We start from the raw sequence: 14,399 nt of genomic DNA on the forward strand, positions 1-14,399 counted from the left end.
TATTTCTCAAGCTGTGCTCCTCCAAGTGTTTAGGACTTCAGCTCCCAGAAATCCCAGCAAGTTTACCACCTGATATGAATTGTGGGAGCTGAAGTCCAAAACATCTGGAGGAGCAGAGTTTGAGAACCACTGATTCTCCCTAGAAATCCTGGTCCACCAGCATGACCAGGAGAAGTCAAACATTCCTTGAGTCCCCTCGGGTGAGAAAGGTGGATAAAAATGTTGTAAATAAAATAAATAGAGAGAATATTTAAACCAAATTCACGGATATCCAAATCTGAAAAACTCAAAACCTCACACATGGAGGAACAATGATATAGGGGTCAATTGAAAAACGATTAAACAATTTATAAAGACATTAAACACTGAAAACATTAAATTTCATTAAAGGAACATATAAAAACCTTAAAAACAGCACCACACAGCATTAAAACCCCACCCCAGTAAATCTTTAGAGATGTGGCATAGAACTGTTTTGACTTGTTGATGGAAGTTGAGCAAAAATGAGGCCATCATCTAGGGAGGGAGTTCCAAGGGTTGGGAGCATCCACCAAAGAGACCTCTCCCTTCCAGTAAACAAGCCTAGAAGCTGGTGGGACAAGGAGAAGGCCTCTCCAGATAATTGTAAAGCATTAATGGATTCATAAAAGTAGTTACGTTCCTTCTATTGATCTGGTTCCAAGCTTTATACGTCAAAACCAACATTTTGAATTGTGCCTGGAAACGACAACTGATTTATGCATTTCATATAGTTTAAGGTTTGTATACTATGTGTTTTAATGCTTAATGTAAATAGTTTTTAATTGCTTTATGTTTTATTGGATTGTATTGTTGTCAGGGGCAGCTGAAGCTATACTCGAAGTACACAATTGCAGGTGGTGCCAAATCACTAGGGGTGCTGTTGAGGCGCCTGGAAGGGAAGAGGGAGGAGCTGCTTGAATGACTGGCGGCGGCAGCAGCTCCCTCCTCCTACACCTTCGTTGATGGGTGCTGCCCAAAGGAGAAGGGAAAGGCACAGGCATTTCCCTCCTTCTCCTTCCTCATCCGGTACTGCATGGAGGAGAAGGGAAAGGCTCGCACAGCACCTTCTTCTTCCTTGGCAGGTGCTGCATGAAGGAGAAGGAGAAGGTGCTGCTCGTGCCTATCCCTTCTCCTTCTCCTTCCTCGGTGGGTGCTGCATGAAGGAGAAGAGAAAGGCGTGTGCAGCACCTTTTCCTTCTCCTTCCTGCAGCACCCATGGAGGCCCAGGCTGGAGTCTGTGAGGGAAAGGAAAGGGAAGGGGGGAGGGCTCTGTGATTTAATTGGCACCGGTTCATGGGCGGGCTCACACGCTCTAGCCCAAGACTCTGGGGAGCTCTATGGTCCCAATGGCATGTGCATCCGTGGCAGGGCCTAGGCCACGCTCCTGGCAATGGCACCTGGTTCCTGAGGCGAGTGAGTGGGCAGACATGCCCTCACCTCCTCTGCCTTTGTGGGTGGTTTATTTCTGTTGCTGAGGCCAAAGCTCTGAGCACGACTGAAGGGAGGCCTAGTAGCTAAAACAGGCACCGACCAACTTGGGCACCCCTCTCTCTTCCTTTTCCTCCTCGGCACTGTTTTGTGTGGCTTTTAAATATATACACATTGAGTGCAAGAGAAAAGCACATGTTGATTCCATGCACAAAATTATTTAATTATGAGGATCATATCTTGGGTCCCAAGATATGGTATATATAAAGATATGGTATATGTGTGTGTGTGTGTGTGTGTGTGTGTGTGTGTGTGTGTGTGTGTGTGTATATATATATATATATATATATATATATATATATATATATATAGTGTGTGTGTGTGTGTGTGTGTGTGTGTGTGTGTGTGTTTGGTATATATAAAGTGATTTTTCAGTGATTGCTTGAGGGGTGGGGTGCGCCAAAATACTGTTTACTTACACTTGAAAATTACCTAGGGCCAGCCCTGATTGTTGCTTATTGGCATTGATTTTTTGCCAGGTTTGTAAGCCGCCTTGAGTCCCTTCGGGTGAGAAAGGCGGGGTAGAAATGGTATAAATACAGAGCCGGTCCAACAATGAGGCGAATTAAGCGGTTGCTTGGGGAGCAAAACATACGGGGGTGCAGTCAAGACTGCTTTTTCTGTTGATTTGTTGTAAAACATGATGTTTTGGTGCTTAATTTGTAAAATCTTAATGTAATTTGATGTTTAATAGGGTTTCCTTAATCCCTCCTTATTATCCAACATTTTCACTTATCCAACGCTTTTATTTTTCAGTGATTGGTTTGGGGGGGGGATGCGCCAAAATTCTGTTCGCCTGCACTTGAAAAATACCTAGGGCTGGCTCTGCATAAATAAATAAATAGTTGCAATAAGGGAGTTGTGCAGTTGTGGTATATTCATGTGGACATTACATTGGCATTGCAAAGAATCATCATATATAAAGTATTCTATGACCTTTTTGTGAGCAAGCAGAAAAAGAAGGGGGTACAAATCTAAATGCATAGTTGGTTTTTCCTAATCTAGGAGAAAGAGAGAGTTTAATGCAATTTGCAAGTAATGAGTTAAACATAGAGAGTTTTCTTACACAAAAGAGAATAATTAGGTGTTTGAAACAAGGAAGCTTGAGTGCATAATAAATGGCATTCCACTACAAAGGATGAAATTAGTTTCATATGGTGACACTTTTTGCTGTGCACATTTGAAAGGTTTTATGCTTTAATTTTTGCATTTTTAACAATTTGTATGGATGTTCTTACACTTCTTGGGAGATGCACCAACAGCAATGGTATCTCCAAGAATTGTAAGAACATCCAATGAATCCAATGAATATTGGATAGTGAATAGTGCCTTGTGTAGGCATGATGCCATAATCACGTAAAAATTTCCATTGCTAACTTAGATGCCAAATGCATAAATATTTCTTACGATAGTTGATCCTGGTTGGATATATTAGTTGATGTTAAACCAAGTACACACAAGGCAATGATTCTGTTGTGCATTATATCAGATAAATGATTGTTCTCAATGGGCAATGTGATGATCAGTCATCCAACTGCAGTTAAATAAACAATGAATTCTAAATGCTATTTTGAAAATGGCACCTGACTTGCCAGTATGTAGGAAGGGGGAATTAAAAATAATCAGATTTTAAATATCGCTCTTGTCTTTTCGTATTAAGCACTACATACCAAAACATTTGCTCAGATTGGTCTGTTTGTCAATGAAGACCTTAGCAGAGATAACATTCCCAAAAGGCATGAACATCTGCAGAATGTCCTGGTCTCCAAACTCCTGCGGGAGGTGATAAATGAAAAGGTTGGCTCCTTCTGGACCTTTAAGAAAAGAGAGACCAGATTACATACATAAATTGTATTGACAGCCATGTAAGGTCATTTACGATTCTTACTACTACATCACTTCTCATGATAGGTTGTGCACCCCTTATCTGAGATTCCAAAATTCGAAATATTTCAGCATTGTGACTGAGACGTACACTTTGCTTTCTAATGAGTGTAGACTTTGTTCCTTCACAGCTTTATTTCAAAATATTGTATAAAATTATCTTCAGGCTATGTCAATAAAGTATATATGAAACCTAAATGAATTTTGTTTTTAGACTTGGTTCTCATCTCCAAGATATCACATTATGTACGTATATGCAAATACAAGTATTCCAGAAATTCAGAAAATATATATCCAAAATCCAAAATGCTTCTGGTACTAAGCATTTTGGATCAGGAATACTCAACCTGTATTGTAACTTTATGAATGTTCAGCTTTTGCAATCTGAATGGCCACCAAATACATTTACTGTGTTGGATTCAGAGAAGCATTGGTGGAATTAGACTTTCCTGACCCCTCTCCCAAAGCAGCCCGAAAAAGCTACATCTGGTTTCAAGAAAACCCTTTGTTGCCACTGGATGTGTAGACACATGGAAGAGATAACTGTCATAACTAGAACAAGTAGTAACTTTTGCATGCAGAATTACCTTCTGCTTAAGCAATGGAAACTCCAGTTTCCCGACATTATTTCACTGTATTTGCATAGCCCCAACAAGACTTCTGTGATATTTATATGGCCCACTGCTTCTTTTAAACCAATATACAGTTCCCTACTGTATATCCACTTGATACTTGCTAGTCTAAACTCAACTATAAATTATGCAAATAGTAACCATACCCCCAATAAAACTAGAAAACTCCTTTGAGAGCAGGGAACTCAAAATTCCTTCAAGAACAGAGAAAGGAAAAAGGAAGGGATTGAGGCTGGGTGGTGGGGAAAGCTTTCCACTTACCGTGTATAATTAGTCTTAATTTATTCTCAGTGTTAACTTACTGGGGTTTATTGTGCTTTAGTGGCACTGAGCAAGAAACAATCAATCATTTATTTGCTTCCTGTCAAGACCCACAATTAAATAAAAAACTCTCTAAGGTGATGGCAACACATCTTGTCAATAACCGTCTAGCTACAAAAGCTACACGTTTGCGGTACCGTGTTTCCCCGAAAATAAGACAGTATCTTATATTAATTTTTGCTTCAAAAGATGTGCTAGGTCTTATTTTCAGGGGATGTCTTATTTTTCCATGAAGAAGAATTCACATTTATTGTTGAAAAAAATGAACATTTATTATATACTGTACAGTAGTTGTCATCACAAACCAGAATAACCAGACAAACTGTGAATCCTATGAAGAATTTCTTGTTACTACCATTATTTCCATTTACAATAATTCTATAGTACATATATTTGCCAATCCTGCATGCTCTGATGTTCTGTCTGTTGGGCATGCTTCCAAACAAAAACTTTGCTAGGTCTTACTTTCGGGGGAAGCCTTATATTTAGCAATTCAGCAAAATCACTACTAGGTCTTATTTTCTGGGGATGTCTTATTTTAGGGGAAACAGGGTATATGAGGAACCCAGACAGGCATCTCCTTCCACATGAGAAATACATTTCTCAAGCAAGCATGCTCTGTGGATTTTTTCAGAAAACACATTTTAAAAATCCAAGACAAAACCTTTGCAGGAATTTTCAGGTCCTCCAGCATGACTCTGTGGCCAGTGTCTACAAAAGGCTAACCATAGAATAACACTGGAGGATCCAGAGATTCATAAAGAGAACGTTTCCATCAAATCCATGAATAATCAAATCCACAAAAGTAAAAACTGCAAATGTGGAAGGTGGGCTGTATTTTTAACTTTATTAATTGATACTAATGACCAAGACAACATAATACATTTGGAGTGAGGCTCCATTTCAAGCCTGTTGATGTTGGCCTTGTATCATTGAACTTCTCCTTCCCTTCTACTTTTCACTTCTGAATTACCTAATCTCTCTTACCTTCTTTCTGGCTGCCTGCAGCACTTTGTTGTTGTAACAAACTTTGACTGTACAGCGTCGGCAGTGCCGCAGCGGCGTACTGCTGGATTCCTGAGTAGGCTTGGGTGAGGGCATCCATTGTGCCAGCTGTACCATTCGTCAAGCCTGTCGCACCAAGTCCTCCGTTCAGGGCGGCCATACCTGAGAGCATTTGAGCAACTTTACAAAAAACCCAACAATAGAGAAAAGAAATTGCACTTATTCATTAGTGCTTTCCAGACGTAGTTGGCATTAATATGACACCAATGACAATGGTTGCTCATGCAAAAGTCTGGACACTTCACCAGATGGCACGGAGAGACCAACAGCAGCAACAGCAACGACATCACACCAAAAAGAAGAAAAAACTGAGCACACAGAGACTTTGGTTAAGAATGACTTTTAGCACCAACTCAGCTTCACATGCAAGATGCTCCTGGTCACTACTAAGGACAGCTGGATAGCTCTACCACAAAAAACATAACCTACAGCTATGTCCTCACAGATGTGGAAAATTTGTGATTGATCAGACAGCTGGTGAAATTCCACATGACTGAAAATTAGCATGTCAATGAGAGAGAGATTCCAGTGTGACTTTCTTCTTGCTAGTTTAGGATTTTTTTAATATGGAAAAACTGTCTGAGAATGAAATGAGATCCAAGTTTAGCTATGGAAGATCACAACACAACAGTAGAGCATAGACTTTATATGTAGAAGATTCAAGGTTCAATCTTTGGGAGCTCTAGTTAAAAGAATGGAAGCACTGAGTGATCTGAAGGACATTTCTGTGCCCGAGGCATTTGAGAGATACATGTCCTGACTCTAATGTCAATGTGCTTATGGTCTTCTTTTCTCTAGCTTGTGTTATGTGTCCAATTTTACATTCTTAAATGCTAGTATCTATTAAAGGCTTGTGTTAAGTTATGAAATGATATATTCTCCAACTCTGTCGAAGATATCTCATTTGACATATTGGATCCACACTGGTAGTGGCTGTTACTCTGTCTTTTATATAGGTTAATTTTGTGGCTAATTAAATATTAAAAACAAAATGTAATTGCTTTGCTTCCCACTTTAAATGTTCAGCATACCTTTTTGGTCCCGTGCATAAAGACTTCTAACAAGATCTGGGATGGCAGGAAGAACAACATGTATATGCATGCCGCTGTACTGGAGAATTAATGAAATTAGGCACCTCTTTAACAGCCATGGCTCAATGCTATGGAGTCCTGGAGTTTGAAGTTTGGTGAGGGATCAGCACTCTTTGGCAGAGAAGGTTAAAGACCTGGTAAAACTACAACCCCTACGGTTTCATACCATTGAGCCATGGCAGTTCAAGTGGTGTCAATCTGCATGAATTCTGCAGTGGGGATGCACCCTAGGATTTCTGAGTCAATTCTAGCATGCAGACTCAGTCAATAGATCTCCTGTTAAAGCCGCTCAAGACAGGAGGGCTATGCAATATCATTGTGAATCTATAATGTATTGTCAGTTGGGGTCAACACGGCTCTTTTAGAGGGATGAATGGCCTGATTCAATTAAATATAAAGAAGCTTCCTGCTATCATCTTAAAAGCTACAAAAGTGAGGAAAGTATTCAGTTCACATGCAAATGTACAAAAAAATTCACTTGACCCAGCATGCCAACTGGACCACATGATCCTGCAGTAAGTAGAGAAATATGCATACAACAAAATACAGATTGAGGAAAGTGTGCACCTAAGAGTAGAAGAATTTGAACCATAATGTACACATTTTCATGTGGACTCTAGAAATAGTATTTTGGAAGTGAATGTTATCTGTCTGCAGTGATACATTTCCATATAGGAATGGAGCAAAATCAATGGGAAGTTGGAAAAACCAGACTGCGAGTGAAATTGGACTGGACAGAAGTTAGTATTTCCATTATAAAGATTCCCTCTTGCTGAGTGGAGAGACAATAAAAGACTAGATAAACTAAGCATCTGACCAATTACAAGGCAGCCTCACATATTCACCAAGGCTTCTGAATATTATCAAGTGCCAGCTATGTTGGAAGTGATCTTAGGGGCAATAATTCAATGATTGTTTAAGAAAATGCCTAGGGCAATAGTGTTAAGATATGTTTCTATCTCTCTCCTTCTCTCCCACTTAAAAAAAAGGATTGAGAATGGTTACAAAACTAATTTAAAACAGGACTGGTGGCCGACAACAAATACTTGGGACCAACCCTAACAGACAGAGATGAAATAAGATGATCTAATACTTCTCCTCCCACATTGACTAAACAACACATAATCTAGGACAGTGAATATTTTACAATTATCTGATAGTCAGGACATCCTGGCAAGACTTTTCTTTTGTATTTAACATAGTATTAACCAATTGAGAGTGTTTCAGTACATACATTGTAATTTTTAAAATAAGTATCATTTGGACAGTGTTATCACACGTTAGAAATCTGATATTCCACACCTTTTCTTTAAAAAAAATGTCTTGCATCTGATATTCGCGGGGCTAGGTTGGAAAAGAAATGGTGCTGTACTTGACAATACTAACACATAATGCAAACAAGAGGGAACAAGTAAGGAAAAAGAACATATTTTGTGCCCACCGCCTTGTGGGAACTATTAATTAAAAAGTAACAACTTTACAAGAGCTAATTAGAGAACATTTAGAAGCGGTGACTTGAGGAATCTGTAAAGCAACTAGAAGTTTATCTCTAGAGAAATTATATGTAGCAGTCAGAAGCATTTCTTTCTCATTCATATAGTGACAAAGTGCGATATCAGCAGTTATATTCCCACTCTTGACTTCTCCAAGTCTTCAAATACACTTCAGATACAGTCAACCTTCCACATTTGCTGGGGTTGGGGCACAGGTCCACAGTGAAGTGAGAAACCATAAGTAACACAATTGATAATTTTTTAAACCAGAGAGAACATATTTCTAAGAATGTCTAGGTCTTCCAGCATGACTCTATGATCACCTTCTTCTGGAAGTTGACCACAGCACTGAGCGGGAGAACCTAGAGATTCCTAGAGAGGTGTTCTCTCTAAAAAAATTTTGGCCCTCTAGCATGATCAGAGGAAGTTGACTACAAAATCACACTGAGGGACCTAGAAGATAATATTTTAATCAAATCTGTGAATAATCAAATCTGAAAAGGTCAAAGCCACAAATACAGAGGGATGACTGTAGATCAGTGGTTCTCAACCTGTGGGTCCCCAGATGTTTTGGCCTTCAACTCCCAGAAATCCTAACAGCTTGTAAACTGAGTGGGATTTCTGGGAGTTGTAGACCAAAACCTGGGGGCCCATTGGTTGAGAACTACTGCTGTAGATGCATAACAGCTAACCTGGATTTAATCTCCTAAAATGGATTTGGCTACAGTAGCAAATGAAGCACTGAGATCCATAATCAACGTGGCATTCTCCAATGTCTCTATGCATGTCTCCCTAAAGCGTAAGTTTGACCTCATCTGTCAAAGCCTTACCATTCCCCAGCCTCTGTTGTTCTGGGAGGTATATTGTCGTCCTCGGCCTACAGTGGCCCAGATTTTGAGTTCCACATGCAACTGGGAAGGTTAGGGATGAAGAGACAGAAGGAAATGAGATCCTATGAGGCAGAGAAAGCATGTATTCCAACATGGAACATTTAAGGGTATCAAAGCCTTTGTTGGTGAGAAACCCAGCAGTTGAACTTCAATTCTATCTCAACTAGGCTTCCCAGATAAAACCGAACTTTCTGTCTCTCTCATTATTTATGACCAGCAATGAAAGAGGATGCCATAAAATGGACACATGCTTTCTGTAACATTTGTTCAAATGAGGAAAGGCAAAATTGCTAGTCTTTTTTTTATGATACCTGAGCACTGTATGTCTGGTTTTTAATGTTGTAAAGTTTTAAAGTTTAATACTCGTGGTCTGTGACCATAACAAGAAAATTCATTCATTCATATGTTGATAGTACTTGCCTCTTCCTAGGAAACCATGGGAAATGTAATTAAGTGAAAGATGTCCACAAATATTTTATCACAGAATTCTTTACAAAGGGGAGTGCTTTGAATATAATTTCCTGCTTTTTGGCAGGGGGTTGGACTGGATGACCCATGAGGTCTCATCCAACTCTATTATTCTATGATTCTATGAAACGACATTCCCCAGAGTTTTGGGGGGGAGAAGAGGGCAGATTTTCACCATAAGCAAATTTGGAGGCTTCAGGATTAAGGGGCCCTCTGGTATATTGCCTCCTCAACTAGTAGACAGAAATGTTGGGATAAGTTGGTTGGATCTCACCCACCATTTAATGTATTTTTACTATCTCCAGTGCAGAAACTTCAGTGTCTGAAACCTAGTGGACCCATGGCAACTACCAGCACAATGATGGGTTCATTTAGTAGGGCAACCCCCTTATTGTGGGTGCCTCAAGGTACTTGGGTGTTGATGCTCAACTGGGGATAACTCAAGCATGGTGAAAATCATTTGTAAAATAACAACTGGAGCAAAGAAGCAAGAAAAAAACATTAAAATACACTATTTTTCATTACTTTTGCTATACTACGCTTGGAGTTTTCACACGCAATTTTGTGAAAAATCTTTGGAGTCCTTCTTTGCTAGAAGTAAAATCTTTCAATACAAAGATCCATTCAACTTCCCATTGTTTTTTTAGAGACACACAGTAGGTCTTTTCTACCCTTCTCCAAAGTCTTCACAACAAAGTCTTAAAGGACAAGACAAAACAATACAGGGACAGAGGGACAGATAACAAAGACAAGAAAACTGTCATGCAGAGAACTGAAGCAAGCAAGTTATACTGAGGAGGACATCCATTCCTCTGGATACACCGTGATAGATTATAAAGACTTGTGATGGCCAGATACTTTCCTTGCATTGCAGGAAGAAATGCAAGGGACAACAGCAGCTAGAAGTTACAAAGGAAATGGGAAAATCAACCAAATCACCCCTAACTGCAGTCTTTGGATAACAAGTGGCAGATTTGCTTTTTGCTGGTTAAGAGCTTTGATCGCTGTCAGGTTCAATGGAAAAGAATAATGAAGACTGTTCTGCTTGCCTGCAGGCATAGTCGGTACTGCACTGGCCAGAGCAACTCAACAGACTATCAAAAAGTGGCTTGTTTCTCCACTATAGAATAGAACAGTATAGTATTAATCCATGAGACATGTTTGGTCTAATTTTCTACAACAATAGAATCCAAGATTTAGAGTTTGGCTGAATGTTCGACCAAGGCACACATTATAGTCAGCCCTCCATGTTTGCAAGTTCAACTTTTGGAGATTTAATTATTTGTGGAATTGTTGATTATGCTATCTCTAGGGATCTCTAGATCTTTTAGGGTGGCCCCATGGTCAACTTCTGTCAAAGTCTGACCACAGGGGTGTGCTAGAGGTAGGACAGTCTATTTTTGGTATCTGAATTTCATTGGGTACTCAAATCCTGCTTTCAAGAGCCTCCCGAAAATTGGCTAATGGGAAAATCTGTTTTCAGCTAGACAGCCAAAAGATCCGGGAAGATCCAGCCAATTGGCAGGAATGGGGAACTTATGAGGCTCCCCTTTCTATTCCTGGGACCCTTTCCTTTCTTACTTTCAAGGGAGTCTGGGTTTGAGCAACAAGGTTAAGGATATACCCCTCCTGGGACTTTTCCTATCTTCCTTTCAAGTGAGTCTGGGTTTGGAGAACAGGGTTAAGGAAGCACTCCCCATGGAACACTTTCCTTTTTCCTTTCAAGGGAGTCTGGGTTTGAGCAACAGAGTTAAGGAAGCACACACCGCATGCTCCTGAATATAAGGGAAGAAGCGCACCCAGCAGCCACGTGGGATGTTTTGGGCAAAAAAATAAAAAATAAAAAAATAAAATGGTGTCTCAGCCCTTACTGTTACAGCTATCTGAACAAGCCAAACAAGCTAAACTGGCCAAAGGGAACCGACCAATCCGAATCCATACAAGCCTACCTCCAACACAATTCTATGGTCAGTCTAACAGAGATTGGCCCTAGAGTATACCTGGAAGATCTAAAGATTTTGAGAGAGGTGCTATCTCAAGTTAAAAATCACATTATTTTAATTTTTTTTTCAAATTTTGTAGGGGCCTTGCACCCCTAACTTCCACAAAAGTGGAGGGCCTACCGTAGGTAATATTTCATACACGGGAGCAAGGTCATTTGGAGAAACAAGCCACCTTTTGATTGTATGAAATAACTTCAAGGCCTCTGCTATGTCTTAAACACAAAGATAGATAACCAACTTCTTTTGTTAAAGAATAACCACCTTGTGAGAGGGAAGTGTGGAGTGGAGAAACAGCAGGAAAGAGGGAAGGGGCAAGGATTTACATTTTCTCTGCAGTTGCTTTTCAATTTCATACTGTTGTTTCCCAAGTTCTCCCAAGCCATTTTCCATTGAGTGGTATTTGAAAAACGTATCTTGTGGAGAAAGCAACTTTAGGGAGAAAATGATCAAAAATGGCCTTCCAGAAAGGCAGACCTGGAAAAAAAATAACCCTTCTCTTCCAAGATTTAACCCTTGCATTAATAAAAGCAACCATGGGAGGGATTGCTCATGCAAGTTTGCACAGAGTTGAGCCCCAAGGCTATATGACAGTCTCAAATGCTCAGTATAATTTTTCAATAATGGATTTGATCCACACTTGGAGTAGAAGCACTCTCGCATGAGTCAGGATTATCTTAAATCTCATTTAATTAAATCAATCCCATTCTAGTTATTTTGAGATTATGCATAAGATAAAGGGTGGGAAATGGGCCTTAGGATCACATACCCTCCATATCCGTGATGCAACAAATAAATAATATAAAGTATGAACCAATATCCACACACATTTGTTTCTCATTTACAAGGGCAAGGATTAAGCAACTCTTAATTTCTTGGCAAAGCTCTTCATTGCCAACATCTTAAATCAGAGGCATGAAACAAACTGAGAAGTTGGTAAGTATATAGACACGTGAATTGAGGTTCCACAGAAGATGTGGGGTAAAAACCAGCAAACAAAGTGAGAATTAAATTGAATGGGAACACATATTTTTTCTCAGTTGTGAAACACAAAACAAGACTCAGACTGTTGACATTAAATTAAACATGGATACCACACAATCACATGTGAATACAATGAAAGAACATTTTTGGGAACCTTAGTTAGAAATGCAGTTGTTTAATGTTGCCTTTCACGTCTGTATATACTCTACTACCAACATAGCCTACTTCATGCATCTGACAATACACACTTCCAATGATCAGCTAATCCTTAAAACAATATTTCAGACAGTATTAAGCCCACCAACACCCAATACACCATGGAACTGATAGCCATTCATAATTATATAGCATGTGTATGTATGTGTGTATAATTTTCCTTTAATTAACTGGAAATTGCAGGGGAATTGTACTTAGAATACAGCTCACAGGGAGACAAAGCTTATCTCTTTCTAAAGTTTGATGTGTAGTTTTTGCCTTAGTGGAAAGTTACAATGTAAGGACCTTGATTGACTTGATGGAGTCCTGGGGATCACACTGAGCGTAAAACAGGGTTCTGAACACAGGGCTTTAAGCCAAATACACTAGTAAATCACTGAAACAATATACAGATATTCATTGCTAAGAATTAATAGGGTTAATTTCTGGAAAGTAGTTGCAAAACAACACTTATGCTTCACTGTAGACTCCCAACAAGAGGTGAAGGGGCCTTAGACTATTGTAGAATAGTTTTCCACATATGGTAGGGGCCCAGTGTAAACCCATAATCTGAAATATCTTTCTCTACTTAAGGAGGATGAACTTATTACAGTTGCTGGCATCATTTTCTAATTTTGGATGCAGAGGGAGAATTACACTAATGCCTGCCTAGTCATATTGGGTTATGGAAAGGTGTGCTAGACTGGTAACTGTTATGAACAAGTAAATACATGCTTTTTCATTCAGGTCTTGATAGTACCAGATTGTTTTAGGACATTTGGTGTGCTTGGATTTATAAGTCTTGTCTTATTAATGTAGTATGGGGTCTCAAAGTATGGCCTATGGACTGTGTGTAGACCTTGTGGTCCCTGAAGCTCACTAAAGTACTGCAGAATGTGGGTTAATGAAGTTTCAAGCACTTTGCCCAAATACTGAAAACACAACTAAGCGTAAGGCTTTTCCGATATTCCAATGTACTCCCCCCCCAAGAAAAAAGTTTGAACATCAGCTAAATCAAAACTGGAACTTCAGTGACATTACTATCACTTAAGTATGCTGAGGTAGCCTTCTGTAGAAGGCACAGGGACAAAAACTGGTTCCCACATCTTCATATTCTCTTATATTATGGGAGCAGAAATTAATTTTATATTGGTTGTATTGTGTGTTTGATATTATTGTTACCGTCTATATTATGTAAAGTAACTCACTGTTTTGGCTTTCTGTGAATGTTCTTGCTATGCTCCAAATCTCTGCTTACAGTGACCTCTAGTTTTTACTTCCAACAGACTATGACCAGAATACCGCCAGTTGTTCCCACTAGAATAGATCTTATGGGATCAACTGTTGAACGCTGAATCAACACACATTGTTGATGTGTAGCTTGAAGTCATTAGTAACATATGGTGACCCTAAGGCAAACCCTACCCATAGGTAACTCCAGGCAAGATTTATTAAGAGGGGGTTTGCCTTTGTCTTCCTCTAAGGCAGTGGTTCTCAACCTGGGGTCCCCAGATATTTTTTGCCCACAACTCCCAGAAATCCCAGCCAGTTTACCAGCTGTTAGGATTTCTGGGAGTTGAATGCCAAAAACATCTGGGGACCCCAAGTTGAGAACCACTGCTCTAAGGTCTAGTGAGTGTCACTCGGTGGGTTTCCATAGCTAGAAAAGGATTTCATCCCTATTCTGAATCCAATGCTCAAACTAAACCATGCTGGCTCTTGAGTCAACATCCAGACCAATCAAATTCATTCACTAAGCCTAATTTATTTATAGATATCAATAACATGTATGACCATATATTTGGTTTGATCTAAAATAGCACTCATCACTTCTGTTGGCCACCTTGTGTCCCAATTTTGGAACAAA

The 14,399-nt window shown here is 39.5% G+C and overlaps 1 protein-coding gene across 30 annotated transcripts in view; it reads right to left on the minus strand.

Moving 5' to 3' along the window:
- Positions 1–14,399, minus strand: part of celf2 (CUGBP Elav-like family member 2) — a 620,922-nt gene that overhangs the window by 16,864 nt on the left and 589,659 nt on the right. For 13 of the 30 annotated variants that reach the window (XM_062983254.1, XM_062983252.1, XM_062983253.1 and 10 more), the window contains 3 exons: positions 8,826–8,906; positions 5,334–5,531; positions 3,180–3,323 (listed from right to left, as the gene is read on the minus strand). In XM_062983254.1, coding sequence (XP_062839324.1) covers positions 3,180–3,323; positions 5,334–5,531; positions 8,826–8,906 — 423 coding nt within the window. The remainder of the gene's footprint in view (positions 1–3,179; positions 3,324–5,333; positions 5,532–8,825; positions 8,907–14,399) is intronic. The other 17 variants (XM_062983264.1, XM_062983262.1, XM_008110308.3 and 14 more) reach the window with 3 other exon arrangements.

This window comes from Anolis carolinensis, chromosome 5 (genome assembly GCF_035594765.1).
Source record: "Anolis carolinensis isolate JA03-04 chromosome 5, rAnoCar3.1.pri, whole genome shotgun sequence".
NCBI lineage: Eukaryota > Metazoa > Chordata > Lepidosauria > Squamata > Dactyloidae > Anolis > Anolis carolinensis.